This window comes from Silene latifolia, chromosome 9 (genome assembly GCF_048544455.1).
Source record: "Silene latifolia isolate original U9 population chromosome 9, ASM4854445v1, whole genome shotgun sequence".
NCBI lineage: Eukaryota > Viridiplantae > Streptophyta > Magnoliopsida > Caryophyllales > Caryophyllaceae > Silene > Silene latifolia.
This window is the reverse complement of record NC_133534.1, coordinates 2938354-2950788: the sequence shown is the minus strand read 5'-3', so window position 1 is coordinate 2950788 and position 12435 is coordinate 2938354. Positions and strand designations below refer to the sequence as shown.

General features: G+C 34.9%; 4 protein-coding genes across 4 annotated transcripts; all 4 read left to right on the top strand.

Annotated features, from left to right (window-relative positions):
* The first annotated feature begins 1363 nt into the window (after positions 1–1363).
* Positions 1364–2443, top strand: LOC141600027 (F-box protein CPR1-like). The gene has a single exon (XM_074420182.1). It carries the CDS (start codon positions 1364–1366, stop codon positions 2441–2443), a length of 1080 nt encoding a protein of 359 aa, XP_074276283.1.
* Positions 2444–5881: 3438 nt separating this feature from the next.
* LOC141600023 (F-box protein CPR1-like) lies at positions 5882–6967 on the top strand. The gene has a single exon (XM_074420179.1). It carries the CDS (start codon positions 5882–5884, stop codon positions 6965–6967), a length of 1086 nt encoding a protein of 361 aa, XP_074276280.1.
* Positions 6968–7527: 560 nt separating this feature from the next.
* LOC141602346 (F-box/kelch-repeat protein At3g06240-like) lies at positions 7528–8715 on the top strand. The gene has a single exon (XM_074422643.1). The coding sequence runs from the start codon at positions 7656–7658 to the stop codon at positions 8685–8687; it is 1032 nt and encodes a 343-aa protein (XP_074278744.1). The 5' UTR covers positions 7528–7655; the 3' UTR covers positions 8688–8715.
* Positions 8716–10518: 1803 nt separating this feature from the next.
* Positions 10519–11828, top strand: LOC141602345 (F-box protein CPR1-like). Its single transcript, XM_074422641.1, has one exon. It carries the CDS (start codon positions 10533–10535, stop codon positions 11724–11726), a length of 1194 nt encoding a protein of 397 aa, XP_074278742.1. The 5' UTR covers positions 10519–10532; the 3' UTR covers positions 11727–11828.
* The last annotated feature ends 607 nt before the right edge of the window (positions 11829–12435 follow it).

Sequence of the window (12435 nt, the reverse complement as noted above, 5' to 3'; positions counted from 1 at the left end):
TTTAGAAGCCATGAAGTGGGCTCTTGCTCCATTCCGACTGCATTAACATGCTGAGTCACATTGCAGCGGGTTCATCCAATAATCATCTTACATGGACGACTACAAAGGATATTTATGATTTAGCTTCTATGTTTCACTGTTTTTCAATATCGTTCGTTAATAGATCTTCTAATGTACTTGCTCATAGATTGGCAAATTGGGCCCGAGCTTGACTTGCCACTCTACTTGTCAAAAAAAAAAAAAAATAATAATAATACTTCAATAGATATCTTTGACTTGTGAGAATTTTTGTATAAGACAGGTTCCATTATAATAGAAGTTGAATTGAATTCTACACTTGATCTATATGTAGTCTCTAGTCAAAAAAGAAAAAATAAATAACAGACAACGATTGTCAACGATTATTCTCTTGAGCATCCTTTCGTCTCATTGTCTCAATCATTTATTTAATATTGATTAAAATACCTCTTATAAAGAATATATAAACAAAAGGTAAACAAATTAAAAGATCGGGACAAGGGATTATTTTTGGAAAATACCTCCTGTGTTGTTTTTTTTTTTGTCTAAACCATCCGGTAATCCGAACCACATTGGACCGACTAATCCGGATTTCGGGTCGTGTCCAAGGATTACGGTATTTAAACCCCTCCCAATCGCAGTTGTGGGGGATCGATCCGCAGACCTACCTACCAAGCGCAGCCCCATGCTACCACTGCGCCAACCAACGATTGGTTGAGCCTCCTGTGTGGTGAGTAGACGAAACAGACGAGGTTGGCGGTACACATTAAAAAGCCCGCTTTCCAAATTTTGAGCCTTGTGCATCGGGTTTTTCTAATGTGTGCCCTAAGGGCACATGTTAATAACCCATTTATGGTAAGATTAACAATATATTATCATTAAATATGGTAAAAATGAGAATATAATTGAGTATCTTATGTAAATATGTTGTTAATATTACCATAAGTGGATTATTAATGTGTGCACACGTTAAAAAAACCCTAAATAAAGTAATAAAATATCAAATATATTATTATGTGTGTTTTTAAGGTACACGTTAAAAACCCTGCTTTCTAAATTTTGACCTGTGTATAAAATTAAAAATTAGTTGTCAAATTAGGGTTTAACTAACTTAGGCATCAAGGCATGTCCTTTATGACGCTATATTGCCTAATTGCAAACCCTTTGTTTAATTTTTCACGAGAGAACAAACATTAATATGTCTTATTCAAAGAAAAGGTTAAGTAATCTTCCCGAAAGTTTAATTATCGAAATTATATCATGGTTACCCGTAAAATCTTTGTTACGATACAAAAGTGTTAGTAAAGCATGGTATAAAATTATCAAAAGTCCGTATTTTATATCCATGCATCTTAAGCACAATTATGGTTGTCGTAACAATTGTTTACTTGCTCAATATAGCGTAACGCCAGCCGGGGAAATTGAACCCGAGTTATTATGGTTCGGTGAATCCGATGAAAGTAATATAATCCAGGATTGTTGGACATTAGAAACTACACTACCGTCTGATAATTATATCTGTGGTCCTTCTTATGGGATATATTATTCATGGAATAGTGATTACCGGTTCGACGATTGTGAAAGTAGTTCGTGGTATTATCCTCCGCGTTGTTTGTGGAATCCGGCACTCAATGAGATTAAAAAGTTACCACCGATGATTAAAAAACCTAATTTGTCATCCAATCTAACTTATCATAAAGAATTTTGTGGTTTCGGGTTTGATCCCGTGACTGTGGATTTCAAGGTGGTTGCTATTATGGGTTATAAGAAATTGATTAATGATAAATATGGGGAAACTTATTTGGATTATCCTCTTTCTATCATGATCTACTCGCTAAAATCGGACTCTTGGAGATATTCAGGAGATTTATCGAAAAGTTATTATTTGCGTCCCAATTCGTGTTATGCTTTTGTGAATAGAAGTTTTTATTGGCTAGGGTCGGACAAAGAATTCACTTCTAAATCGGACGTGATCATTGCTATCGACTTGGCTACAGAGGAGTGCCAAGAAATTGGACTACCCGAGGCACGTATCAAAGGTTCAATTACCTATAACACGTATTCCGAGTGTCTTATGGTATGTGATGATTCAATTGGCTTGGTTACGCTTTACGATAATTACAAGTTTGAAATATGGACGTTAAATGGGAGGATTTGGAGTGACGAGTACAGTGTAGTACTTGATTGTTGGGTTTGGAAACCAATAGGTCATTACTGTGTGACTAATAATTTGGTGTCGTTTGATAGTCCAAAAGGTTTAATCTTATGTGATCCGGATACGGATGAAACGTGGAAGATTAAAGTGATTACGTTTACTGACTATGGTGTTTGCGAAACCTTGTCCGCATACATGGAGAGTCTTGTGCCGCTTAATGATCGAGACTTTTGGGAGAAAGGGACAAGCATCAAGGAAATTAAATTATAATGTGTTTTTGCTTTTAATAATGGAGTAAGTTTTATGTAAGACGATTTTATAGTTGTACGAGTTTTTGCATGCATGCTTTAAAACTGGATCGGAGTGCAATAAGATGAATATTCCTCTTAGCTAAGTATATGTTGATGTTGTTAAACTTCTATTCCGTAATCCGTATGAGTTGGCCGGTCTCCGTGACGGGTTATTTTGGTGTGAAACAATAAGATACTCCGTATAAATGGTTAAACAGGTCGGGCCGAGTTATAGAAATATTAAATGGGTTGGGTAGGGCTGAGACAAATGACCCGTTTATGTAATTGGGCCGGGTTAGGGTTAGGGTAGTGGTGACATGTTTAAAGTTGACACGAATCCGACATGACCTGATCTGTTTGCCAGATCATATCGACATTGCTAGTACGGATTTGAATATAAGTACCTAATCTTGCTTCGGGGTTTTCTCAATAAAATAAAATAAAAACTACTCCGTATCTAATTTCCTAAAATATTTTCTTGTTTTATGGAAATTACTTGTATTTCCTTATTATATACGGAATAGCTTACCTTTGTTTGAGCAAGGTACTAATTAGGAATAGTTTGCTCCATATATATACAATGATAACTGATGTACAAATACAAATATACACTTTTGAGAGTGAAAAAAATTCAATATTTTCCATTGACATAAACAAAATGTCAAATTATCTTCCCGAAGATTTGACTATCGAAATTTTATCGTCCTTACCGGTAAAATCATTGTTACAATTCAAAAGTGTTAACAAATCATGGTATAAAATCATTAAAAGTCCGTATTTTATATCCATGCATCTTAAGCACAATAATGGTCATCCTAATAATTGTTTAATTGCTCAATATAACTTAAATCCAAAGTGGGGCTATGGCAAATGGCCAGCTCGAGAGCTTCAGCCTTATATGGTGCGGATTGGTGATGCTGACGAAGGTAATAATATAATTCATAATTATCGTACATTAAAATGTGAACCACCTTATAATTACGATATTTGTGGCCCTTGTTATGGGATATATTATTTGTGGTGTCCTTGGGGCGATGAACATGTTTCATGGAATCATCGACGTTTTTTGTGGAATCCGGCACTTAACGAGATTAAAAAATTACCACCGATGATTATGACACCTAATATAACATCTAATATAGATATAATGTATGCTAGCGAAGTTTGTGGTTTTGGGTTTGATCCGGTGACTGTGGATTATAAGGTGGTTGTTATTAAGGGGTATGCTACTTTTTGGACTGATGATGATGATGATGATGGGCGGCGCAGATGGAAACCCATATAGGATTACCCTCTATCGATCATGATTTACTCGTTAAGGACAGACTCTTGGAAATACTCAGGAGATTTATCAAAACCCTACTACGTTACTCGTGAGAATTCATGTCATGCTTTTGCGAATAGAAGTTTCTATTGGCTAGGATCATATGAAAATCGTCCTATTATAAACGATGTGATTATTGCTATTGACTTGGCTACAGAAGAGTGCCAAGAAATCGGACTACCCGATATGCGTATCAAAGGAGAATTGACCTCTGACACGTATTCCGAGTGTCTTATGATATATAATGGTTCAATTGCTTTGGTTGCGCATTACAAAAAGGAGTGTAACTTTGATATATGGACGTTGAAGGGTACGATTTGGAATAAGGAATTAACCGTAAAACTTGATTGTTTGGTTAGGAATGCAGTTGGTCATTTTAGCGTCGATAATAATTTGTTGGTGTTTGATAGTCCAAATTGTTTAATTTTATGTGACCCTAATACGGAAAAAACGTGGAAGCTTAATGTACCAGTGCTCAAGGATGCACGTTGTGAAATAGTCTCCTCGTATATGGAGAGTCTTGTACCACTTAATGATCGGGATTTTTGGGAGCGAAAGGATGATGATCGAGAAAACCGTAATAAGGAGTGTATGTGTCTATCCGTTAATAATGGATTGATTTTTGTATAATGTACGTATTGCTCCTCACTTCAAACACGATTGTATTTTTATTTGCCAATTGCCTTGATTGATTTATGTTTGTGAGATATATTTTCCAAATGATTACATTCCTTTATCATAATTGTAAAATAATTCATTCGTTTTCCTTAATTGTTAAATATATGAATTAACGTTAAAAATTAATTTAACATAACATTACCAAATTAATATTACATGTACAGAGAGGTGGCAATCAGGTCAGTTGGGTTTGTTACGGGTCAAGTTAAAGCAGGTCGGATCATACTGGTTCGAGTTGTGTTAGGCCAGTGACGGGTTCTGGTTGGTTACCATTCATGTTAGGTCATCTTCAGTGGGTGGCTAGTCGAGTAGGGTCATTAGCGGGTCAGTACGAGATCAAATTATTAACATATATTTTTTATCTTGTGTATTTAGTTTTTTATGTATGTTAACAATGTGTAAGTGTATAACCAATCGTTGGTTGGCGCAGTGGTAGCATGGGGCTGCCCTTGGTAGGGAGGTCTGCGGATCGATTCCCCACAACTGCGATTGAGAGGGGTTTAAATATTGTAATCCTTGGACACGCCAAGAAATCCGGATTAGTCGGCCCAATGTGGTTCGGATTACCGGATGGTTTAGATCAAAAACAATGTGTAAGTGTATTAATTGTAGTTTTAAGTGAAAACAATTAAAATAGATGTCATTTGGTCTTATTTACATAATTTTATTAAGCTAGTTCATTATGGGGGTCATCCATCGGGTTGAGTCAATGTCGGATCACGACTCAGGTCCGGTTCGGGTTGGAAAAATAATGCCGCTGTCGGTTTCGGTTTACCCAATTTTTGAGTCAACTTTTGTCAGCTCTTCATGTACATCATCAATAATTGTAAATATGCATAGATTAATTAATACTTATGTTGGATGTGTTTTCACCCAACATATTCTTTAAGGCACACATTAAAAAAACCCGACGTGTTCAGAAATTCGTTGCAACTAGGGTTTAACTAACTTGAGCCGCAAGGCCTTAATTACAAATACTATATTGCTTAATTACAAATACTCCCTCCGTCCCGGTCATTTGTTGTCCTTTTCCATTTTGGGGTGTCTCAGTCATTTGTTGTCCTTTCTATTTTAAGATTGAATTTGATGAGTAATTTGATCATTCACACTCAATTTATTCCACTTGTCATTTAATCATTGGCCCCCTCCCCTTTCCTTGGTCTTTGTGCCAAAACCAAAAGACAACAAATGACCGGGACGGAGGGAGTACTATATTGCTTAATTACAAACCCTTTGTTAACTTTTCACGAGAGAAAATACCCCATTAGCATGTCTTATTCAAAGAAAAGGTTAACTAATCTACCAGAAAGTTTAATTATCGAAATTCTATCATGGTTACCCGTAAAATCTTTGTTACAATGCAAAAGTGTTAGTAAAGCATGGTATAAAATTATCAAAAGTCCGTATTTTATATCCATGCATGTTAAGCACGATTATGTTCGTCGTACCAATTGTTTCATTGCACAATTTATCGTAACGCAAGCTGGTGAACGTGAGCCTGAATTATTATGGTTTGGTGATTGCGACAAAAGCAATACAATCCATGATTATTATACGTTACAAGATTCAATAGCATCGTATAATCATATTTGTGGCCCTTGTTATGGGATATATTATTCGTGGAGCGATTCTACTAGGTACGGTTATGAAAGAAATTCGTGTTATGGAATTCCGCGTTGTTTGTGGAATCCGGCACTTAACGAGATTAAAGAGTTACCACCAATGATTACTAAACCTAATTTGTCGTCAAATCTAACTTATCATAGAGAATTTTGTGGTTTTGGGTTTGATCCTGTGACGGTGGATTACAAAGTGGTTGCTATTAAGGGATATAAGATATTGAGTAATGAACCATATACGAAAACTAATTATTTGGATTATCCTCTATCTATCATGATTTACTCGCTAAGAACAGACTCTTGGAGATATTTACAAGATTTATCGAAAAGTTATTATGTGCGTCAGAATTCATGTTATAATTTTGTGAATAGAAGTTTTTATTGGCTAGGGTCGTACATAGAATTCACTTATAAATCGGACGTGATCATTGCTATCGACTTGGCTACGGAGGAGTGCCAAGAAATTGGACTACCCGAGGCACGTATCAAAGGTTCGATGACCTATGACGAGGAGTATTCCGAGCGTCTTATGGTATATAATGATTCAATTGCATTGGTTGCGCTTTACGATAATTACAAGTTTGATATATGGACGTTAACGGGTCGGATTTGGAGTAAGGAATTAACGGTAAAACTTGATTGTTGGGTTAAAAAACCACTAGGTCATTATTATGTGGATAATAATTTGTTGTTATTTGATGTTGGTCCAAATTATGGTTTAATCTTATGTGATCTTGATACGGAAGACTCGTGGCAGATTAAAGTGATGACGATTACTGGCTCTGGGTTTTGCGAGACAGTGTCCGCGTACATGGAGAGTCTTGTACCGCTTAATGATCGAGACTTTTGGAAGGAAAGGGATAAAGGGTTAAGTTTTGTGTAAGACGATTTTATAATTGTTTTTGAGTTCTTACATTCTTTGTAGATGTATGATTTTTTCTCAAGCGGCGACATGTTTCTTTTTTTTTAGCGTGAATTTCAATTTTTACGACAAGCAACGACAATAAACGACATAATCTAAACTTCGTAATCGGCCATATATTTCATTTTGTATATGATTTTTATTAGGCTACGGAAATTAGAAGATGCAAAAATTATAAAATAAAATTCAAAAATTATACTTTATTTAATAAAAAAAAAATTGAACTTCATAATATTGTAGAGGACTAAAAAATGCATAAAATAGATTAATTTATTAGAACAGTCTTGAATTTGAGTACAGTTCTTATTTACCTTTCACAATATTATTATTACAAAAAATATTAAAATATTATCAATTTATCATGTTCTAAAACGTAAAAACTTTCTAAAAAAAATATGTTTACCAAAATTAGGGTTTGAGTGTTTGACCTAAGATGCAAGGCGTCGCCTATTATATAAAGTTCAAAAACGTTTAATCATTGGAAAACAAAATTTATAATATATTTGTCATTGGAAAAAAAATGTTAGATCATCTTCCCGAAAATTTGATTATTGAAATCATATTATGGTTACCCGTAAAATCTTTGATACGATTCAAAAGGGTTAATAAATCATGGTATAAAATCATCAAAAGTCCGTATTTTATATCCATGCATCTTAAGCGTAACTATGTTCGTCATATCAATTGTTTCATTGCACAATTTCAAGTAACACTAGCCGGTGAAGTTGATCCTGAATTGTTGTGGTACGGTGAAAGTGACGAGATTAATACGAACCATCTTTCATTATCTTATGATCTTACTAATTCCGATTTTTGTGGCCCTTGTTTTGGGATATATTTTTTGTCGGATACTTTTGGGGGTGAAAACTGTTACCGACGTTTGTGGAATCCGGCACTCCATGAGATGAAAAACTTACCACCGATGATTACGAAACCTAATATTTCATCTAATATGAAGCATTATCATAAAAAATCTTATGGTTTTGGGTTTGATCCGGTGACTGAGGATTACAAGGTGGTTGCTATTATGGGGTATACTAATACTTATGAGTACAGTTTAATGGATTACCCTCTTTCGATTATGATTTACTCGTTAAGGGCAGACTCTTGGAAATACTCGGGAGATATATCAAAACCCTACTACATTCCTCGTGTGAATTCATGTCATGCTTTTGTGAATAGAAATTTCTATTGGCTAGGATCATATGAAAAACGCGCTGATAAACACGATGTGGTCATTGCTATCGACTTGGCTACAGAAGAGTGTCAAGAAATCGGACTACCCGATATTTGTATCAAAGGAGAAATATCTTATAAAACGTATTCCGAGTGTCTTATGGTATATAATGGTTCGATTGCGTTGGTTTCTCTTTACAAAGAGGAGTGTGAGTTTGATATATGGACGTTGAAGGGTACGACTTGGAGTAAGGAATTAACGGTTGAACTTGAATGTTGGGTTTCGAAACCACTAGGTCATGTGGATAATAATTTTGTGTTATTTGACGGTTCAAGGTGTTTAATCTTATATGATCCAAATACGGAAGAAACGTGGGAGCTAGAAGGGGTTTACAATGATGGAAGTTGTAATATAGTTTCCGCGTACATGGAAAGTCTTGTGCCACTTAATGATAGGGACTTTTGGATTAGTCAAGGTGATAAACGTCCCTTGCTAATGCAATAATTCTTGTCTAAGACGGTTTAGTTGTTGTTAGAACTTTTATTACTTAGTTAATAAAATTACTCGTTTGCATTTTGCACCTTTTTAGATGAATTTTATCTTCAACGGATTGAAGTATAATATTCACGAGATGATCATTCGACTCAAATATTGCAATACCTGGAATAACATAAACCTATATTGACCCGAGTCATACTCGACGACCCAATTACGACCCGTTTAACAGGATTTTTATAGATTTGCATTCTGTCAATTTTAACATATTATGTAGATGCCGTATGAGTCTGACTTTTTATCAAGCAAACGATCTATTCGTTCAAAAAACAGAATGGACACTATCCGTTCTAAGTTAAAGACCGGTCAAATTATGTGGAAAAGATTAATAAACAAATTAATTTATTTTATGAATGTAATTCCAAATTCCACCGTATTCGGTTTGTTTGTTGAGCTTAAAGCAGAAGATGCCAAAGTATTTTCTGCAAGTTTAGTTTTGGAGTTTTATTTTAAAATTTGAAATAATTAAGATTCATCTTTTTAAAGAACGAATACAAATTGCAATTGCAGTAGGTTTTATGAGATATCGTCTCCCACTAAATTAGTGGGAGACATAACAGGAAAAAAGGAAAATCAATAATTTACTCACCCCATCAAGTGAGGGGTCTCTCAATAATGCTATTGAATGACGGTCTCTCTAAAGTTTTTATTATGAGTTACAACCTAATTTTTATATTGAAATTCCGATAATAATGCGACAAAATTCAATAGCGAAAATTATAAGACACAAAAATTATAAAATAAAACTCCAAAACGAAACTTTATATCGATAAAAAAATTGAATAACTTCATAATATCGCAGAGGGAGCACAAAAGTAGATTAATTTACTAGAACAATTCTAGGTGATACCGCGTTTCAGTTTTGAATTTGAGTACTCTTATCTATTATCCAAGTTCGGATCTCATGTTCTATTTTTATGTCACATCTTTCTTATGTCTCACTACTTTTATGTTTTGACACATAATTATCGTATGATATTTACACAATTTTAATGATTAGTGGTGATTATGTGTCAAATGGTGAGTTAATAGTATTCGAACTCATATTTTCTTTTCAGAATATTAATAAGAATATCACGAAATCATATCTTCTGAATTTATATTAAAAAATTAAAAAAAATATTAAAATAAACATTATCAATTCATCATGTTTTAAAACGTAAAAAACCTTCTAAAAAGAATGGGATATTCTCCCGTGTACCCCTCAACTTTTTCATTTTCTATGATATACCCCTCTTTTCATGCAAAAAAACTTTGACCGTCAATAACTCTTTGCTACAAGTTCAGAATACGATAAATTTTTTTTCCAAATTGACCGTCTTTATGAGGTCTTCCGTTTGAAAAAAAAAGTCACTGACGTCTCAACTCGTAGTCGGGAATTATGGTCGGTCAAAGTTTATTCGTTAAAAAATGTTTGACCAATCATAACTACCGGGTACGAGTTCAAAAAGCGGTGAATTTTTTTTCCAAATTGAAGGCCTTGACGAGATATATGGTTTGAAAAAAAAAATTACCGTTTTCTGAACTCGTAATAGAGAATTATTGTCAGTCAAAGTTTTTTTGCGAAAAACGAGGGGTATATCATAGAAAACGAAAAAGTTCAGGGGTACACGAGAGAATATCCCAAAAAGAATTCTTTACCAAAATTGGTTTAATTTTGACTGGTATCTCACGCGAATTTAGGGTTTGACCTTGAGATGCACGGCATCTCGCCTCTATAACTACAAAAACCGTTTAATCATAAATCATAAATCATAAATAATTCTAATACGGAGTATTTCTCATTGAAAAAAAATGTTAGATCAACTTCCCGAAAATTTGATTATTGAAATTTTATCATGGCTACCCGTAAAATCTTTGTTACAATACAAAAGTGTAAGCAAATCATGGTATAAAATCATCAAAAGTCGGTATTTTATGTCTGTGCATCTTAAGCATAACTATGTTCGTCGTACCAATAATTGTTTCATTGCACAATTTGACATATCACAAGCCGGTGGTGAGCTTATGCCTGAATTGATTTGGCACGGTGAAAAAGACGAGAGTAATACGATCCATGACTATCTTTCATTACAACATGACCCGCCATATAATTACGATATTTGTGGCCCTTGTTACGGGATATATTATTTGTGGCGTAGTTGTGTGGGTGAACACGATTCACACCGTCCACGTCGTTTGTGGAATCCGGCACTCCATGAGGCCAAAAAATTACCACCGATGATTATGAAACCTAATATTTCGTCTAATATGAAGTATTTTAACGAAGTTTGTGGTTTTGGATTTGATCCGGTAACTATGGATTACAAGGTGGTTGCTATTAAGGGGTATGCTATTACTTCTGATCGGTACGGTTTAATGGATTACCCTCTTTCGATTATGATTTACTCGTTAAGGACAGACTCTTGGAAATACTCGGGAGATTTATCAAAACACTACTACATTCCTCGTGCGAATTCATGTCATGCTTTTGTGAATAGAAGTTTCTATTGGTTAGGATCATATGAAAAAGACCCTTTTAAACACGATGTGATTATTGCTATCGACTTGGCCACAGAAGAGTGCCAAGAAATCAAACTACCCGATATTTGTATCAAAGGGTCGTCAATGACCCGTGTCACATATTCCGAGTGTCTTATGGTATACAATGGTTCAATTGCCTTGGTTGCGCTTCACAACCAGGAGCGTGAGTTTGATATATGGACGTTGAAGGGTACGACTTGGAGTAAGGAATTAACGATGGAACTTGATCGTTGGGTTTGGAAACCACTTGGTCATTATAGCGCGGATAATAACTTGGTGGTATTTGCAAATTATCTAAATTGTTTAATCTTATGTGACCCTGATACGAAAGAAACGTCAGAGCTTAAAGTGCACGTAAAGGATGGAAATTGTAAAATAGTCTCCGCGTACAAGGAAAGTCTTGTGCCACTTAATGACCGGAACTTTTGGGATCAAAGTGATGAACATCAAAGAATTCTTGTCTAAGGCGGTTATATTATTGTCAGAGCTTTTACCTAGTTAATAGTTAATATCACTCGTTTGCATTTTACACCTATTTTTGGTGAATTTTATCTTCAGAAGTTGAATTCTACCCGTCTCATTTTCCTTTTATATATTCCGTACTCCGTAGTTACAAGCTTATATTTATACACCTATTTTTGATCATCCGACTCAAATATTGCAATATCCGAAATAACATAAACCTAAATTGACCCGAGTTGTACGCGATGACTTAATTATCGCTCATTTATCAGGATTGTTAGATGGCTTATAAGTTACGAGTATCATAGTTTAATTTATATTTTTTTTTGACAAACGTAGTTTAATTTATATTGATATATAAGGCATTGTAATTGGAGTTTGAGTAGTATATGGATGTACTCCGTAACCAAGAATATAAGAAAGACAACCAAAGGGTCCGAGTCTTGTAATGGTAACGTTCGTTTTGAGAGTTCGTGTAGGGAGTCGGTTTATAAGATCGTCAGTGGTAGAAAGCGACGTCTTTATTCAGTCAAACTATTATGCTCGGGTGCGTGGCCAGAATATTTGGTTCTTTAAGGACTTTCGGGGGTAGTCTCAGGTTTAATTTGTCATCGGTCATCGTAGGTTGTGAGCATGGATATATGAGTCATCAACGAACATAAAGAGCTCGGAGCCAAGAAGTAATCACTCCTTCACTCGATCTGTGTATACC

Coding starts and splice junctions, on each gene's coding strand:
- LOC141600027 (XM_074420182.1), top strand. CDS start 1,364: ATGCATCTTAAGCACAATTATGGTTGTCGTAACAATTGTTTACTTGCT.
- LOC141600023 (XM_074420179.1), top strand. CDS start 5,882: ATGCATGTTAAGCACGATTATGTTCGTCGTACCAATTGTTTCATTGCA.
- LOC141602346 (XM_074422643.1), top strand. CDS start 7,656: ATGCATCTTAAGCGTAACTATGTTCGTCATATCAATTGTTTCATTGCA.
- LOC141602345 (XM_074422641.1), top strand. CDS start 10,533: ATGTTAGATCAACTTCCCGAAAATTTGATTATTGAAATTTTATCATGG.